This window comes from Anser anser (genome assembly GCF_964211835.1).
Source record: "Anser anser genome assembly, chromosome: 18".
NCBI classification, from domain to species: Eukaryota; Metazoa; Chordata; class Aves; order Anseriformes; family Anatidae; genus Anser; species Anser anser.
The window spans coordinates 11,745,758-11,765,403 of NC_139739.1; the positions used below are offsets into that span (position 1 = coordinate 11,745,758).

Sequence of the window (19,646 nt, forward strand, 5' to 3'; positions counted from 1 at the left end):
TCCCCTCCTTCGTGCTTAGCACTGCCTCCTTTCCTGCAGGAAGGAGAATGGCATTGTTACACTCTAGTACCATGGAGGTGGCAATCCCATCCCACGTCAGGACAGGTCACAGGCACTAAACTTGCTTCCCATTTCCAGCACGTGGCCTGTCCTTGGCCTCTGTAGATCAGTGCATTGAATTTTTACTGAAACAACTGCCAAAAGGGTAAAGCAGGCTGCATGTCAATAAGTGGAAAATATAGGTCAGGCAGGCCAATTGATTTAGCAGAGCCTATGTTAACTCCAACGCAGTATTTCAGTGGGCAGTGGCATAATTCTTCTAAAAATTGCCTTTATAGTCAAAATTACACAAACTGTATCTTTCCTGATGACGAGGAACCTAGATGAGGCATCCTTCTTGTCATTGGGGTCTTACAAACAACACTTGAATCATCTATCCATTTGCTCCTTCTATTCCTGACCTAATTAGTTGCCTGGTGGTTTGATAGTCCACAGTAATTCTGTTGTTTGATACAGTCCCCTCTGGGGTGGCGATGGATATAATGAAGTAGTTTCATTGCATGTGCTTATTCTGGGGTGCAGGTTTTTCAGGAACAACTCTCAGGTCTGGTGAGTTTAGGACTGGTTGCAATATGAGGGACAGCATGAAGCTGGTGGAACTTCTGGATGTTTTACAGGCTCAGTAAAATGAGGGCTTGACTGATACAGAGCTGCAAATCAGGTCAAAACAGATTTCTTGTGCCCATTTCAAAGAATCTCTGCTCTGAAAATCTGAGCTTGGATTTCCCCTGGTGACTGAAGCCATGTTCGTACTTGTTGAATGGTCACAGACTGGGACATGGCGGTGTCCTAAGATCAGCGGGGAAACAAGAAGAGCAGGAGCCCTCTCCTTGTCATTTGTTTTCTGTCCCCCAGAACAACCTGCGGTTACTCTCCACCAGATTCACGAGCCTTTTAGGAATGTGCCTCAGCAAACAGAAACCCACTGGGCCCAGCACTGGCAGCACTCTCCCATTTTTCTGAGGTTATCATCCCCCAGTGAGCAATCCCCATGATGCTTATGTTAGGAGGGGAAAATAAAGCTGCTAGGAGGGAAGGAAAATTGCACTGCATTTATGTGAAGTGGCTTTTTATTGCCTGTTAGGCTGTGAGGTGGCTGTTTCCCCTGGGTACCTACTGCTGATGACACACAGCCTCCTGGCAGGGTCTCTGTCACCTTCCTGAGCAAGTCTGAATGTCAATGCTCTGCACTTCTCCAGCAGCCTCTGGCCTGTGCCATCACTGATCGTCTACCTCTTTTGCCCTGCAGAAGATGCCGTGTTCCTTGATCTTATCCCCAAAGCTTCTAGATTCCTTCCAGCATAGCAACACCCTGCTTGTGCCCTTCCAAATTCTTCCACAAATCCAGGACTTTCTGGAAAACCCTCAAATATGAGGGAAGGCTGATTTAAAAAAAAAAAAAAAAAACCAGCCCAAAGCAAAAATGTTTCCCTGTGTTACCAGATGCTAAAGGAAAGAGCACTCCTTGAAAACACTCAGCAGTATTATAGTGTTATAATTATTTTTGATGCAATAGGTAGGCAGGAGATCCTAGCACCAGGCCTATGACAACTAAGTGTGGCTGGAGCAGCCACAATTTCGCTTTCAGCAGCACACAGAAATGCTGGGTTTTACAGCTCTGTCTCTTTCACTGCTAGGCAACGTTCAGAAAGATCCAGGGCCTTCTCTAAATGGAAGATGAAACTTCAGCCTGCTGAGGAGCAGCAGCGCAGCTGAAGTTCCCTGGTGCACGCAGACATACTCAAATGTGATTTAGAAGCCACTGGTAAGCCTTGCCAATCATTTAAAAACCACTTTAGGGCCTTACTGCAAGGGAAAATCCATGCTACGTACGGCTCCAATAAGCAGCCATCACACAGGCAGGAGCTGGAGGGAGGCGAGGAACAGCAAGTTTATTCTCGCAGTTTATTCTCTCATGGAGGGACTGGAAGGGTGCAGTGGGGTGTGGAGAGGCTGTTGTGAAGAGGGAGGAACAACCAGCCCACACCTGCTGACCGATCCCTCCTGCCTCCTCCTCTCTCTGCAGCAGTCTCCCCTTGCCTGCCCTCACCCCAGCACCTGCACAGCTGCAGATCTGTATAGCTTTTTTTTTGGTATGTAGTGATGACAGGGCAAACTGCTGTCCTCAGTAGGAGGGTTTCATGTTTTACAAGTGTATCTCTGTCCACCAGCTGCTCGCTGATTTCTGTGTGGAACTGTTTTTTAGAAGGTATTTAATTCCAAAAGCAGGTTTTCTTTGACTTGACTGAGCTGGGCTGATCCTTGTTTAACAAGCTGAGAGCAAGGAGGAGTTCCCAGCTGACAAAGAGGGTCTGCACTGAAAAATGCTTAGGTGGGGCAAGCTTCTCGGTATCAACAGAACAAGGCATTAACTGTTTTAGTCGCTTGCAGAGGATAAAACTGAGATTACATATCAGAATTTATTACAGGACTTCAACTGTTTAGAAACAAATTTGAATTCAGGGTCTGAAGTGAAAGCTGCCAGAGTAGGTCTATGGTAGGAGTGCTGCACTTCAGTAACACCTGCAGAATTAGAACCAATGTGGCCATGGGCAGATATCTGTGTCCCGTGTGCACACTGCCACGGGGAACAAACCTAAGCACAGAGTAAAAAGAGATGTTTCTCACCAACAATGTGGTGACAACACTGCAAAGGCAGCGTCTTGAGGCAAAGTACCAGAAGCACAGGCCAGCACGTTGGCTGTTGGGAACTGGAGAGGCTTCACTGAGTTCTTGTAACCAACTCTGAGCTGCTGCCTGGGAGGAAATCTTTCCTAAGTGGTACTCATACACCGCTACACCAGGTGCAACTGTCACCAAGGATTTCATCTGAGTTTTGCTTCTGGTTATCTTGAGAAAGCTGTCAGTGCAGGGATGGAGGTAACACGTGGGGCCTTCTTCCCCCTTCCTCCAAAATTGAAAAGCTTATTGTGAAATTTTGTTTACTTTAGTGGCAACAGGAGGAGGCCAACGTTTAATCTGTAGAAGTGAGTCTTACAGGGCTTGTGTTACAGAATATTAACATTTGAGGTTGGGTTTTGTGTGTGTGTGAAGTAGCACAGTTCGGATCTGCCAAACCCAGCAGAAAAAACCTGACCTGTAAGCAGATAGCTCCTATCAGATGCATAGCCTGAAAAACAGGAATCTGCTATTCAACTGGAAAGTTAGAGCTACAGTAGTGAGATGAAAAATGTAAACAACTGGCTGCATTCATCACCCCTTCATTCGCCTTCTAAATGGGCCCAGAAGAGTGGAGGGAACCATTTGGGGAATGTTAAAGTACTCCAAAGTCATAGTTCTTAGTTTTCCCCTCTCCTTTTCACCTTTACGTTTTGCAAACAGTGAGTGGTGTTCGAGTCGCCAGAACTCATTCACAGCAGCCCAGGAAGCGCCTGAAGTTGTGCATTTTTCTTTAACGGTAGGAAAGGTTTTACTCCAACTCGTCAGGGGAACCACGTCAGCACAATGCCACATACGTCTGTTCTTGCTTAAAGATCAACCTGAAAACGTTCACTCCAGCACATTTTAACACTCTGAGAAATTCTAATCTGATAAATAGTGCTGCTAAGTAACAATTTGAGCAAATGTCACCTTCACTATTGTTTCTACCAGAATAGTAAATGCAGAGATTTCCCTGCAAAGAGGAAGAAACCAGCCAGCGTGAAGTGCTGAGTTCAATAATAGAGAGAAATTTCCCCTTTTGGGAAGAAGATGATCTGAGAACAAAGGCCATACACTAATTTCATGAATCCTCTTGAACTTGAGAGATGAAAGTCCGTGAGGGATGAACACAGAAATATGCAGGGCTGTGCAGAAAGAATGGGTCTGGGGCTGGGACTTGAAATCTGAATGTTAACCCAGTATTGTTCAAACTCTCTAGGAAGGTGAGGCTTTTTCTTGTACCCAGTATCAGGGATTAAAATTTCAAGAGTATCTCTGAAAAAGGAGCAGGGTGACAGTTGTGCACAGTTGTGCAAGAGAGTTGTTCCAAAAGCAGCTGCCAGCACCAGTCCTTTTCTTTGTAACTGCTCCATTTCAACCTTAAAATCAATAAATGGCAGGAGCCCGGGGGTTGAGCTAAACATCTCCATACCTGTAGGTATTTTTCAGAGCAACCACCTAGCAGGGCTGTATCACCAGGGCTTATCTCCTGCCCTGCCTAATGCCTCAGCTCCAGCAGGAGGCTGACACATGCCCAGCACCTCGCTGCTGCTGCACAGCCCCAACTTCGAGGCGGCTCCGGGCCGTGCCCTCGCCCGGGGCCTGGGGCAAAGCAGCCGGGGGGCCGGGGCGCTGCAGGCCGGCGCGGCTGTGCTGTGCCTCTCCCCCAGGCCTCGGGGCTTTTGGGGGGTTATTTTTAATTCGCTCCCTTGCTTTTAGGCCCCGTCACGACCAGAGGGAGCTCCGGAAGGGCTCGGGCGGGGAAAGGACCGCGGCGCGGGGCCTCACCTCCAGCTTATCGGTCAGCTCCTTGTGCATCCTCTCGTACTGCCGGCTCATGTCCTGGTTGCGCTCCAGCAGCGCCTTGCCCAGCCGCGCCGCCAGCACCAGGTCCTTCTCCTTCTGCCGGATCAACGACAGCAGCTCGGGGTCCCGGGCGGCGGCGGCGGCGGCGGCGACAGCGACAGCAGCAGCGACGGGCGGCGGCTCCGGCGGTTCCCCGGCGGCGGCCAGCAGCGCCAGCTCCTCCTCCAGGGCCAGCTCCAAGCCGGCGGCCCCGGTCCTGCTCCCGGTCCCGGTGGTGCCGGCGGGCGGCTCCATGCCTCCGGCGCTGTCCGCCTCCGCCGGTGCTGAGCCGGCGGCGGGCAGGGGCAGGCACGGCGCCGACATGGCCCTGCGAGGCTCCCCCGCCGCCGCCACCGCTCCGCTGCGCCCCCCGCGCCCGGCCCGCGGCTGCCGCTGCTGGGCGGGGAGCGCCGCCGCCGGCCCCCGCCTTCCCGGCTCCCCCCCCCAGCCCCCCAGCTCATCGGCCTTTTGGGGTGCCTTTAGGGGTTGGGGAGGGAGCGGGGCTTCGGCACGGTGCCCAACTGGCTGCTTCTGGTGAGGGCACGGGGAGGAAAAGCCCCCCCGGGTAGGTACTGGGAAGGTCGAGCACAGCGCTCCCTGCCTGCTGCCTGCCGGGCTCTTTTGGTTCAGGGAGCAGCTCTCCAAGCCTTTCTACTCGGTAGTTCGCCCCTGGAGAGCTGACTACAGCTTCCAACAGCCACCGGGGCTTGCTTTCAATTTCAGATTGGTTTGGATGTTCTCCGAGAACATTTACCTTCAAAGCGACCTCGGGGAATTTTGGGAGTCGTAGTCAGTTGTGCTCAGAGCTCTTGCGGCTCCGGGAGGAGGCAGGATTGCCAGGTAACCGAGGTCCATGGAGTTGGTTTTCAGTTCTGTTTTTGTTGACTTCATTTCTCCCCTCTGATCCAGGCACTACTTATTGCCACAGGAGGGGAGGCTGAGGCAGAGCAAGGCAGGGTAAAAGTGTGCATCATTACGTCTGCTTGGACTGTTTCCTCAGTTTCTCTTGGTGGTTTAATTTCAGGAGGGGCTCTGATTGATAGTGATTGAACAGAATCGTTTGACAAGAAAGCTGTGGTTTTGACTCCTGGAGGTTTGCTGAAAAAAACAGTTAAATTTTTAGCTTTTACTTCTAGCCCCTACTTCCATGGGGCTTGTTTTCTCTCCACAGAGGGTTCACTTAGACCGTGTTCATCTGCATGCAGCTGCCCAACGCATCAGTCCCAAGGATGTTTTTGGCTGGAACGGTTGAGGGCTGATGCAGTTTTCTAGCATGGCTGGTTCCTGCCTCATGTCAGACCCAGGTCCCTGGAGAGCTGCAGATTATTCCTAACGGTTAGAGCAAGAATTGGGGGAATGCAGACTTCCCTCTGGCCATCTGCCACCAGGACCTAGCCCTCCGTGGGGGGTGCGCCCCGACAGCCCAGCTAGCAGGACTTGTCTGTTCTTGGCTCTTGTCCTGGTGGCGGCGGTTAATGCCAGTGGTGCTTTTTGTCATGCGAGCACCTGCTGTCCAAAACCCAGGTGGAGACCCGCTACCTCGTGCCATGCTCATCCTGCTGGCACCCATCTTGCAATGGTGACCGTTGGCTATTACGCCCCCCGTGACCCGGAGGTGACTCCTCCTTTATCTCCCAGCAGTTCCCCAGGCACTGATTTTGTTAGAGCTTTTGTCCTTGCAATCAAGTGGGGCCAACGTTGCTGGAAATGGGACTCGCCAGAAGGCGAGATGAACAGTACTACAGCTTTTAAAGGAATCCCACTGCCCTGACACAGGAACCATACTGTCAGAGATTTGATCAGCACTATTTAAACAGAGGAGGGAGTTTAATGTTTAAACTGATTGTGAGCACCTTCTGCTGGATGTGCCTACTACAGCAAACCAAGCCTGGTATGATTAATGAAATCCATTGTGGCGTTAATTTTCTCCTCTAAAGCTTCTATCAGTATATAAAACAAAAAGAGATTATATTGAGATGGTTTTAATCCCTCAGACAAAGCCTGAAACAAACCCTGTAGCTGCATCTGTTTGGATGGGGAGGGAAAAAAAGCTATTGCCTGGATGGAGAAGATGTAAATCAATGCTGTGTATTGCAGATGTGCCACCATCTTGGTCAGGCACCTACACAACCTTAATGCTCATTTGGGGCCTACTGACTGCAAAACATAGCAGTGTTATCTACAGTAACCTTGGACTAAAGCTTTGCTCACAGCATGACCTGTTATTGCCTTGCATTTCAAGAAAAAAATCTAGTGAATTTAATTATTGATTTGACTTTTTAGAAATACATTAATTACTTTTAAAACTTCACTAGTGTTTTATGTTATATGCATTATCCCAATCAAATAGCCAAGAAAACAGTTAAGGATACAACAGTTTATTTACAGTTATACACTGGCATTAGCCATTTAGATTCTAAAATGCATTTCAGCTGAGAGCTGGGACAGCCTCTGTCCGTAGACACCTGACACCTGTTTCAGCTCCTCTTCCCCCAGATAGGCTTGGTGTGTCCTTTGGAGAACCTCAGCCTAGGAAAAAAAAGGATGAATGGGTTAAGGGAAACAAGTCAGAGGCAAGTTTTTCTTTTTTTTTTTAGCTGCACTGCTCATGCCTGCTGTGAGTCTTCCCCAGGTGGATGCTAAGAACTGAAAATAACAGGCAGGTCTTGTGGACATCTAGATCAAGTGTTTCAGGAGCTGAGGCTCTTGCAGTGTGAAGGTTCCCGTGTGTACAGCATAAATTATCTTTCAGCATGGAAATCACTACAGGGGTGACGATAGCGCAGACCCTTTCTGAAACTGCAGGGAGGACAGACTGATTCAAGCATGCAGAGAATGGAGAGCAAGTGGCTGATGCACGTGAAGTCATCACCCCACAGGTACAGGATGTATGAAGGCCATTCCTGTGGTATTAAGAAACAAGGCTGAAAATAAACACTGGTATAAGAGGGTAGTATAAGATTGTGTTCTTCATTCTTTTCCTGCTCAGGCAAAAAACTTACAGGGCTGTAAAAGAAAAGCAAGTAGCAAAAAGTTAGCCTCTCCTGGACAGGGAGAAGGGACAGCACTGACTTTGTTTCTAAATAATTTCCCCTTCTTGCTTTTCCCCAACCCCTGATTACCCAATTCAGTAACCAAGCCAAGGGAATGGTCGGAGAACTTAACTCAAGGAGCCACTCAGGGCAATCTGCCAGTGCAATTCTATCTGTTAAACAGGTTCCTAAAGGAGTGAGCTCCTGGAACAGACAATCCAGCTTAAGCTGCGGATATGGCAGTGAGTATTGTCCTCCCCAGAGGGTCAAGGAGAGGTGAACTGAAAGCTGTGCAGGCTCTTCAAGCCCAATGTCAAGTACATTGTTAAAACCAGTGCTTTGAAATTAATATTCTGCCTTCCAGGGATTTCACCCTTTGGTCTTTTTACAAAGGAAGTGTGGCAGTGGGTCTGGACCTTTGGTGGTTACACCAGCAAATGCTGGTGTACGCAGAACTGTATGAGTTAAGCAGGACAAAACACATTTAACACATCAGAAAAGCTGCAAATCCAATAAATGCCCAAGTGCGCCTGTCAATTCTTCCACCTCAGCTGTGAGGGCAGCAGCCAGAAATGAAGCACTGCAAGGGATCATCCTTTATTATTTAGAGTAACGGGAGCAAAAGACGCATTGTGGGAAAGCCACAGGCAGACCTGTGAAAGTAGATTATTGTCCTATGCTTTTAAAGCTAACTGCACTGAGAGAGGAGTTCCCATCAGCATCCTTAATCTTCCTGTCAGTGGGCTGACAGTCTTCCAAGGAAGACGGCACAAGCTATTGGCTTCCTTTTGCAGTTCTCTCTCTCTCATACCTGTTTGAATGATTAATTGCTTTATTTTTCTCTTTGCTTTACTGCACTTTATTTCTGACAAATGTTTTAGTTATTCTGGCGGTTCGTGTACCTGCATGCTGAGGTGTTTCTATGTCCTACAGCTTCCTGCTGCTGCAAGATGGGCAGCAAGAAGAGTCAGCAGCCTAAGAGTTTGCTCAGAGGTTGCAGTTACCCAAATGAATAATTAAAGAAAATACGTGTCTTGCTTTTAAAGCAGGCCAGAACTGCAAAGCTGGAGATAAGACTCCTGTGTGACCTTACTTTCTCTTTGCTTCTGTAATGTCCAAAGCTATCTGGGTGTGTGTGTGCCCAGGTTCTCCCTGGTGTTGGGGAGAGGAAATAGAGGATGGAGAAGTGGATTTATAGAGGTTGGTAAAGGAGGAGAGAATAGAAATTTCTGGTTAAACAGAAGGGAAAAGAAAGCTGTAAGGAGTGTTAGCCAAGCAACGTGTAGTGAACTGAAAGACCATCCTGATTCTTCCCAAGGCTCAAGATCCCCACAGAGTTCCCATCAAGCTTGTTGTTTCTCAGGGTTATCAATATTACGTCACTTAGAGCAGAAAAAGCACTCGGACACCAAGGTGACTCATAACATCGAAGTCTGGGGAAAAATCCCTTGGCTGCTTAAGGTTATGAAAGCATGGCCTGAGTGACTCAGGACTGCCTACGGGCAGAGCCAACTCCAGACTGTGCTCACCTTACTGCCAATCTGTAAGGAGCAAGGGATGCAAAGGGAAAAGAACAGGGTAACAGATTCGACTTGTTACATGGCACGTGCAGGTATCATGCTGAGACATCCCTGAGTTAGAGACGTAAACACTTTGTACTGCAGCTTTTAGTCACTGTTTCAGGTGTAAGGTTTGGAAGCACGACAGAGCCATCTCTCCAGAGCAAAGCTGACAGTGTTGGGAACAAGCACAGCTACTTGGAGCCTGTGGAGCTGCGTGGTCAGTGTTTCAGGCCAGCTCAGTTTGCTGGGGTACTGTACTGGCAGTTTGACTTGGTTTCGCTCCTTGCCCTGATGTGCCAGGTGAGGTATGTGCTACTTTGCTTTGCTCCTAGGGCTCCTTCTTGACTTAACTAGTTCTAGCTGAGGAAAAAAAAAAAAAACAGTTGTGGCTGATGGTAGGGTTTTCTCCAGGTAAACTCTGAACACAGAGGTGACTCCCTCTGGCTAGGGCAATGCTCGAACACTTTTCTCAGGAGGGCTCCCATCCACATATAATCTTGTCCTGGCTTCAGGGATTGGCACCACGTGCCTTAATGTTGTATTACAGACATATCCACTTGGATGGAATGCTGCATCACTTCTCTTTGTTTCAAGCTTTCTCAGCTGGAGAAACCCTAAATAAACAAAAAATGCTCACTGCATTCCCAGGATATAACAGGATCCAGAGCAGACCTGCAATGGGGCTGAGCAGGATGGACTCCGCAGGCCTGCTTCAGAGGCGTTAACCCAGAGCATGTACACACAGACCTGGCCCTGGGCTTGCTGCTTCTGTGGTTCACGGGAGCAAAGAAGTAAGTGCTCAACAGGTAGAGTGGCTTTTTTCAATGAAGTAGGTGTTTTTTGCAGTAGGTGCGAGTTACCCCCTCTTGAGTCTTGCAGTGTGACAATATTTGACAAGTCTTTCTGGAACAAACACTCCTTTTAAAAAAGAAAAAGCATCCTGTGTTTTTGCTCATATGGAGACACAAACTGAGTGAGATGTTCTTGCTTGTATTTCTCTATCGGAAACCATTAGGTCCTAAAATTACCTGCTGTGTTGTTGGCCACCATGCAGTTCTGCAACCATTAAATGATTAGATGTGACTGTGGGGAAAAAATATTTGTTCAGGACCATCTTGCTCTGCCTCTTCTGTATGTGCTATGATTTGTAGTGACTCATGAGGGAGTGATGGTCTTTGATCTAGTGTTGTTAGATTTGAATTGACCACGTTGACATGAAGCAATCTTTGTTGTGATGCAGCTTCCTTCACTCACTGTTGTGGTCAATTATTTCATGACAATGGCAACTCTGCCAGGTATTTTTGCTTCATTGAGCAATTACGTTGTTATGGAAACTGCTATTCTATAAATTATCTGACAAGAAGCCTGATTCACTTCTTGGTAACAAGAAGTTTGAAAGCAAAAAGTACAGGATTCTTTTTTTTTTAATTAGCTATACATTGATTTGTGTAATTATTTTAATCCTTAGGGCCCATTAACTACTCAGTGTAAATGGCAGCACCTTAATATCTGTGAAAGATCTGGCCTGTTGTACCTCATCAGAGAAAGTGAGACAAGTGGATGTGCACAGTTTGCTCCTGTGCCTGTTTAGGAAGCTGCCATGCCAGAAGGGGAGAACATTCCTGTGTGCCATCTGCAGGGCTCTCGAGCTCTTCAAAACTTGCCCTGGCTGTGCTGTGGCCGATGCTGCAAGTGGCTGTAGTGTGGGAGTGATGTGTCCTTTTGTCTTTGAAATTGAGACCACTGGGAGCCTGCAGACTGCAAGAGATTGATAACCTTGCCCAGGAGGTTCTTGAGAGGATCAAACCTCCTGTTCAGCCACTTAAACTTTTCAGACAGGCTGTGTTTGCAAAAATTTCCTTCCATCTACTGCTAGTTTCTTACCCTAGGATAAAGGAATGGACAGCCTTGAGGGACTTTGATTTGAGGTATTTTGTCTAAACAAACCTGCCCTTTCAGCTGGTGCTAAAGGATCCCCTTATTTACTAATCCAAAGCACGGAACTTCTCAGGGCATGAACCCTCACACCATGAGGCAGGTAATCCTGCCTGGATGGAGGCATCTGGATATGGGCAGTGCAGAAGCTTTCAGAAGCAGCTTTTGCAGCACCCATTACCTATGAGAGGAGCAGCCTTTCATCTCCAAGCTGTTTCTTCAGTGCTTCTCAGCAGCATGAACTATGATAAACATGTGGGTGGAAAACCACTGAACGGGAGTAATTAAGTGGCTCCTGGTTAGCTGAAGCTCATTCTACATGGTTGAAGGACCCTGCGTTAGTGTGAGTCAGTCAGTGCTATTCCCCAGGATCTTTCTGCTTTTTCATGTTTTCAGACTTGGTTGCTTTACTTCTTTCTCTAGACAGTTCTGTTTTTAAAAAAAAGTGTTGTTACCTTGTACATGTTCATCTTAAGCCTGAAGGTAAATTCCTGATCTTTTGGCATCAGGACCCAGAGGCCAGGCAGGGGCTAGGGAGGGTGAGATTTCTGTGTGTGTGTGTTCCAGTAATAGGACCGTACTTGGAAACATTCTTGTTTCTCATCTTGTCCATATCAGTCCAAGCTGGAGAAGTTACATATTGCTTCTTATTACTATACTGCATCATAGTATTTACTAAATGCTCACCAGAATGGAGTGCTCTAGATTGAAATGGGTGTTCAGGAAGAAATGAGCACAGAAAAAGGGAATAAAAAAAGTAATTTCTTATATAATAAGTTTAAGAAGTCCAAGTGGCTTTTATTCAAAACACCCATTCCTCATGAAATAGTTTTTAGAAAGTGAAGCAGTGTCTGACTACTGCAGGATAGGAGCTGCGCAGGGATGGCGGCCTCCCTGGGAGAAGCAGCTCTGTGGGGCCGTCTGGAGCAGGAACCTCTGGAAATCATTTTTCCTCTGCCAGCCTGGGCATGGGGAACACTGCAAGTGCTAGGAAATAGCCAATAGCCAACTGATAATTGTTTTCTGTGTCTGATTAGTGGGGGTTAATTTGGGGATTGCCATCAGTCTTGTCATAAAAATACTCATTTCTGAATCTCTCCAGAAAAATAAAAATCCTGTGTTTTCACATTCTAGCTGCTGGTTTCTAAATCCCCGTCCTTTGTCAGCACCCTTCTGCCTCATGGAATGGAGTGCTGCCAGACTGGTGTATCATCTCCCTGGGGCTTGCTGCCCACATACCAGGTAGCACATTCAAATTCAAAATAGCAGGCTTTGTGAGAGTGCAGGTCAGCTTTGGCTGGCAGTGAGAGATTTTTTTTTTTAGATATGGTTGCATATTGCTGTATGAGAATATTTCACAATGAAATAAAACTTGGTAGGAGTAATTTCCATTTTAAGCTCATATTTATGTATAAGAGATTTCAAGAGAAAAAGAATTACCAAATAATAGCTAAGACATACTGTTGAATTATGGGTATTGCTTTCTGTTGTTTAATTACTTGCAGACTGCACTATCCTTCTGGAAAGGCAACTGCAGGACCTCCTATATTACTGTTCAGTTCCCCTGCATCTGGCAAGTGTCATTCTTTGGTATTAAAAAGTAAATTATTTTCCATCATTTCTACTGCTTAAAAATAATGCATCTTTTCTCCTCATTTGGGGACTTCCATCGCTAACAGGAGCATAACTTTAAAAGCTTTTTTAACTGTCTGTTATACTGCTAGCGTAAGAACTCTGTATAGCACTGTTAAGCCAAAGGACACTGCTTTATGGCAATATTAAAGGTGAATTTATAGGTATGCTCTTAGCATTTCAGAATCTGCTCCTCTAAAATTCTTTGTGTTACAGCAGTCAGGGGAGCAGACCTCAGCACCTGGGGCCAGCAGGATTGAGGTCATCCTGGCCTGTATAGGCCAGGTAGTCATACCACCACGCACTGGATAAGCAAATGAGCATGCATAAACCAGATTATTGAAGCTTGCAGGTAAAGAGATTTATAGTTTATCTTTACATGTTAATCTTAAAAGGAATTATTGAATCAGAAATTCTGACCTTTGACAGCACTACCTGCTAATCAGGAACTCTACATACCACAAGTGCAAGAAACACCCTCAGGTAGCCTTAGGGACAGGCACTTCAGGGGATCACCCGTGTTCAGATGGGAAAAACAAAGTGCAAACTGGAGTAAAAAGGGAATTTGCTGGGTAGTCCAAATACTTAACTGTAATGCAACAGCTAAAGCATAAAAAGGAGAAAAAGTACTTAGACTCATGTTTTACATTGAGGGGAGCTGCTGCATGTATGGCTGTCATAGTTCCTTTTCAGATGTGGGGCCCGACTGAGATTCTCTGTGCACACAGAAAGGTGGAGAATATGAAACACAACCTGAGAGCTGGTCTGGCGGCTCATTTCCTCATGAAAAGTCCACGTTCTTGTCTGTCCGGACGCAGCTGACTCTGTGCAGGCAGGGTTTTAACAGCTTGGCGCAATTTGGCTTGCAAGAGGTCATTCATGTGAGAGTGAAAATAATGTCAGCATCTTTTTGCAGTTGTTGAAATCCTACCACAAGGAGTGGGTGAGTAAACTCTGTGCTTAGCTTGGGGTGTTTATGTGGGGAGGTCAGCGATGAGAAAGATAGGATGGAAATGTTAATACTGAAACAAATCATGTGAATATCCCTGAATGTTACACATGATGTCATCTGCTCTTGCAGAGGGAGCAAAACCAGACTTCCAAAGACTAGATACCGTCTCTTCCCATACGTCCTGCTTTTTCCAAGGAGTCCAAAGCTCTTCACTGAAACTAAAATGAAGCAGGTCTTGGGGAAACACTGTGCTGTAATTGCTGTTCCCATTTCACAGAGGGATGAAGGCCAACATTAGCCAAAAGTCCCAAATGCCAGGTCATGCACAGCTCTCATGCTGAAGTTGTGACTTAGTCTTAACCCTTAGATCACGATTTCTCTTCAGGAGTCAAATTGCAAGAGGAAAACAACAGAGACCCTGATAGTGTCTTCCTGCAATGACTGTACTTCTTTGATTCTTGAGACAGACTCCTGAGGACCAAGGAAGGAAATACTACAGCACAGCTGAAGTCACAGATGTGTTATGGTGATGGTATTAAAAGAACTGAATAGAACATGAGCGTGAGAGAGAAGGTTGCAGCTCCACAGAGCTTGAGATCAAAACATAAGACACATGGAAAACATGAAAGGGATTAGACTTAGATACAAGGAAGGAGAAGAGGAGAGAATGAAACCATATTACAGTAATTTACTGGTCAGTTTTTAAGTTGTGAGATAAATCATGCTTGTAATTTAAAAAAAGAGTATTTCTTTATTCCTGCTGGGAAGACCTAGTTCACACTAGCTGTAAATGTGTTAGGACAGAAAAATCAAAGTGTTAAACTGCTGCGAGGCACTCTCATCATATCATAATGCCTTTTGAAGCAGTAATTCAATGATTGATCAGAGGAGATCTAATTAACTAACTACATTATGTGAAAAAAGCAACACCATGAAGAAAGCTGTGATACTCTGGGCTGATGAATCTCTGCTCTGTTGCATGGGTGTGGGTGTTCTGTGGAAAAGGCAAACCTTCATTCAATATAATATGACCTAAAAATAAACCTGAAGATTAAAAGTTTCCTTTGTCTTTCTGCCCTACCTTTCCCATATATTGCTTCACATATTCCTAGACATTTTAGGAAGTGCATAGACCATATTTGTTGCTAATATATTCAGCATTTAGTTAACTGCTTAAATCTAATATTCACCCACACATGAGCTATATGGGGGTGAAATTCAGATACGAATGTTACCTTAATAGAGTATCTTCCATTCTTGTTTCTGATTTTTAAATTTTGCCTGTCTGCAGAGGCTGGGTGAGCTCAGTCTTAGTGGAAATGACATTTCTGAACATGTGGTGCATCCTCGGTCTGAGTTCGCAGCCCACTTCTCCCACAGGGTGTGCGACAGCAGCGTGACCTGCAACATGGCCAATGAGAGATGTGACAAACATGAAGCCAAATATTATTCATTGGGATTGATGAACACTTTGACATGCTGTTGTAAAAGGGTCATGGGCATGTTTTGCTCATTTGACAGCCTTTCAACTTACGTGCCAAGACTATGATAAAAATCTACAGCAATTCAGGTTCTCCATCAGAGCCCAGTTTAGCTGATTGCGCTTTGTGGTGCTTTGGACTGTGGTTCACCTCTCCCCTGGAGACTGGGTCATTTTATAAAGCTTCCAGCCCTTTGCCTGACAAGATCTTCTGAACCATACGAAATCAGCCTTGTGGGGCAGGAGGAGAAGAGGCTTCACAAGTCTTTTTATGTGCATTATTTCAGTGATGGGGGCTAGTCTGCATTCTCTCTCTCATATTTGGGTATCTGGTTTCTTCCAGGAACATTTTACTATTAAAAGAAAATCTTAGTTTAATGCAAATTTAGCCTACATTAATCATCCTCTTTTATGGTTTTTAAGTGTCAGATGTAGCCTTATATGAAGAATTTCATTCATTTTTATATTTTCCCTTGCTGCTTTGATTCAAGGACATTGCAGAGATTATAAAACATTATTTCCCAAATTTTACATTTAAGTGAAGAAATCTCAGCCATGGCCAAAAGGGAGGGAAGCAACTACTTCCCAAAGCATTCTTTGAACAATCCTACCCTAAGAGGCTGTATGACTTGCCTATGCTGCACAGTCTGACCCAGAGCTTCCCCTTGCTGGCTCCTTGCTATTCCTTGGGTCAATTTTATGCTACTCAGTATCAGCAATAGGTAAGATACATGCTGTGTCAGTTTTACTCCATTTTTTATTCCAAAAGAGTCGCCTATATACAAATAACACAAGCATATGTAGGTTTATCCTTGAAGTATTTTTGTTTGTTTGGTGTTTCAGAAGTTACTCTGTGGGGAAAAGATGTTTCCGTATAAAATTAGAGGTCTGAAGAGCTCATGAAATACTGTATCAGTCTTTTGAGCATATCAACATCCCTCTCCTGTGCAGAAACCTCCCTCGAAACTTGCTGTGGGCATGGACGGTAAGAGCAGGCTCCTGTGATTTTTATTGCCTCTGCGCACACGTCATCCTTGGTTGCTTCCCTTTTTCTCCTGATGACTTACCTGCTCAATAAGGTGTAACATAACCAGCCTGAAGTGCTATAGCTATCAGAAATTGGAAAATCATTCAGTGGCACAGTAGGTAAATTAGCCTAAAAGACCACCCCCGGATGATGGGGGAAAGGCTTGTGGGTGAAAGAAGTTATTTATGGGAATCATTTGCTCAGGTGCTATAAAATTAGGTCTTGGGGTTGGCAAGAGAATATGTAGTAGCAGAATCTTTGGAAAAGCGTCTGTCTCTGAGCTTCAAATAATTCTTTGTTTAAAAAGCTGAAGTTTCCTTTTTATTTCAGAAAATTAAACCAGGGGTTCCCCTGTCCTAGCATATGCCCTGGAAATGGTTTTCCAGCCGTTTGTGTTTGGCTTATCGGTATGCTGCTAATCACCTTCCCCTGGCTTTCTGCTGCCATTAGCTGTATGCATCAGTTGTTAGTCAGTTAAACTCTTTCTGTATCTCAGTCCTTTGGAGAGAAACAGTCATTTGAAATGGCTGGACAATGCTGGCTATTTCTTTTTGTGTTTATAAAACAGAAACATTGCATTCCTCTTTATTTACAATTGCTGTAAGTGGAACTGGCTCTATTGTTTGTGTTCCTCTGAAATTAGGTATCACTCTTTCAGACACCTGAAGACCCATTATCAATGCCATAATTTTGCGTTGCTTTGTATGAGAGAAAATGTCTGTTGTTGGCCTATCTCAGAAATAGCATCGCATCAGCTGGAAACTGATTTAGAATTCTTTTAATCCAGCAGATCGTTAAAATGTATATGGCACTTCCAGGGAAAATGAAACCATGTGGAAACAATAAAGACTGGCAGTTATGTCTGATAAACAATAATAATCTGGTGTCTAGGGAAAAAGTGAGGATGTGTTTTCTTCTGAAACCTATCAACATTTAACAAAACTGTGTTTTGCATTTTTAACCAGTTACAAAATTACTGATAGTTGTTTTTTCTCTTTTTTTGGGAGGTGAGGGGAGAGGGGACCGAAAAGACAGACAACTGTAAGGACTTGCAGCAGATTCTGATTCTTTATTTTGTTTGACCTGATTTAACGAGCTTCTTCTGTTGAAATATCATAGTCTATGTTGGGAATTATGTCAGGAAGCACAATATGTGCAGTGTGGGTGAGTGAGCTTGCATAAACTGTCAATGAAGATCAATTATAGGAATTATTGAATTACACATTAGATAAGTAGCAGATGACTTCTTTTTGCATGCAAGTGTGGTGTTAGCTATTTTTGTCTAAATTAAAATATAGCCATACAGGCAGGGAAAATTTGTCACTAAGCGTCACAAGCTGCCTGGGTTTATTGATTATTTTTTCCTTTATGATTGAAGTCCTGCAGTTTCGTGGTTTTGGCGTGAAGCACCATGCAGATGATGTGAGAGAGCATCAATCTACTAACAACATGCAATTAATATGTAGCTTGGGCAGAAATGGCTACTTACAAGACTTGATAGAGATGAAAAGAAAAATGTTATTTAGCAGTTGCCATTTTCTGATGTGTTAGTAGTTCTGATTCAAGCTGTGGGAGTTGTGTGTCCTCCTGCTCATACCACAGCTGGGCAGTTGACAACATGGTGGTGAGGCAGGCTTGTTCCTGCATTTTTACAATTTATAAATATCCTGTGTCAGCCTGTTTGTTGTGTATTTTTGAATGTCTAGATGGTATTTTTGCCCCAAGAAGCTACCTAGAAGGTGGGAAGACTGGCTCAGGAATAGCCATCCTTTAGCAGACTCTAGAGAGCTGTTGAACACCACTGCCAGCATCGCCCTGGCTGTGCCTCCGGCTCAGTTTGTCACTGAAGACAGCTTGGATGAAAAAAAAAAAAAGGAAGCAATAGGATTTAAGAGCCCTTTTCAACAGAGGAGTAGCTGTTCTTATTCACAGGAACTAGGTAATGTATCATCTTTTGATGTTGGGGTACTGAAAGGCGTCAGAATGAAACCCAGGAGAGTACAGAGGACAGAAGAAACGAACTATGCAGCCTGCATGCAAACACTCTTTTATTCCAGCATCTTGTACTCTAAAATGTAAACTCTTTATCCCCAAATACCTGTTACTCTTCTCATGGTGGACTGAGTTGACGCAGAACCCAACCTCCTCCACTGCTTTTACTGCTGTCTTCTAGAGGATTCTAAGCGGGAGCTGGTGGTCTGATTTAGAAGACTTGTTAGCAAATAACAATTAGTGTAGACCTTTTTGTCATTTCTATTTGTCATTTTGAGGTTCTCCATTAGGCTTTTTCTGATAATTGTTTGATATGAAAAGCTAACTGATTTCTGTTTCATGTTTGAAAGGTTTAAGAAGTGTATTATTTACAATGGCTCAGCAAGCCTGCACCTCTGCCTTTGTTTCCAAGAAAGTAATTGCTATTAGCTGTTTTCACCCACTGGCACAATTCGTAAATGCTGCTTCTGTTCCATTTTAATACTTGAGAGAATCAATGTCCAAGACTTTCATTGCACTGAGGAAATCTAGATAGCTGAGTGCTGGGAAGAGCAGAAGGTAGAACATATTCTACCTTTGTACTTACGTGATTTGTTCAATTACAAAAGAATTTGAAACACAAGCATGAAAACAGCTTTTATTAAAAATTGATTTTTAAAACGTTAGGAAGGAAATCCATCTGCAGTCCTTTACAAACACAGGATAAAAGAAAAGTAGCCCCTAACCCTTTTCTATTGCAGGTAACATTTATTCCACAGAAAGTCTTTTATGTGGAGTTTCCATTCTTCTTTCAAAACTAGTATTTTAGCATCCACCCTTTGGCAAAAAAGGGCTAAGTGCAATTTCTTGGAAGACCATAAACATTGGACCATTGCTACAACTTCCCACAGTCACAACCTCCCCAGTCTTTTGTTTCTGTTTTTGTTGTTTTTGCCATTTGTGGAAGAATGTACTGGTTTTGTAGCCTTTTTCTTCCAGGTAGCAAAGGAAACGTTAAAGTGTGAGCCAGGCTAATAGCACATCAGGTCTGGTGAACAGCAACTTGACCTGCAGAACAGCCAGAAATTGTCATTCAGTCCTTACGTGAACATTGAGCTACTTTGCTCTTTGTCACTGCTCTCTCTTAATCACTTATTCATCACAAGTCTTATCATGGAAAAACTGTTTAAAAATCACAATTCCACAATAGTCACTGTAAAATATTTATTGGCCTCCAAGCAAACAGTAAAGAAGTAATTCTAGAAGAATTAAATAAAGTAACATGTAGGCTGCCATTGCTGAGTTCTTCAAGACAGGAATGAACACACCCACTCAGAGCAAGAACATCTTAAATCTGTAAAGTACCAAAATCGTGATTCCAAATTAAAAAATAGACAGGCAATCATATCTAAATTCCTCTTAGTCTTACCTGGAAAAGTCCTTCTACATTAAAGCTGTCATTTAATCCATTTGATGCTTTTATTTTTAC

At 44.7% G+C, this 19,646-nt stretch overlaps 2 protein-coding genes across 5 annotated transcripts in view; one reads left to right on the forward strand and one right to left on the reverse strand.

Annotated features, from left to right (window-relative positions):
• BICDL1 (BICD family like cargo adaptor 1) overlaps window positions 1–5,207 on the reverse strand; it is a 54,307-nt gene extending 49,100 nt beyond the window's left edge. For 3 of the 4 annotated variants that reach the window (XR_014573541.1, XR_014573542.1, XM_083803792.1), the window contains exon 1: window positions 4,510–5,002. Coding sequence is in view for 2 of the 4 variants with exons in the window: in XM_083803792.1 (XP_083659918.1) it covers window positions 4,510–4,890 (381 nt within the window). In the remaining 2 variants the exon portion in view is untranslated. Of the gene's footprint in view, window positions 1–4,509 lie in introns of all 4 variants that reach the window. The other variant, XM_083803793.1, reaches the window with a different exon arrangement.
• The window catches only part of CIT (citron rho-interacting serine/threonine kinase), a gene marked incomplete at its 3' end in the record, with an annotated part of 121,307 nt that overhangs the window by 19,535 nt on the left and 82,126 nt on the right, over window positions 1–19,646 (forward strand). The gene's annotated exons all lie outside the window — the stretch shown is intronic.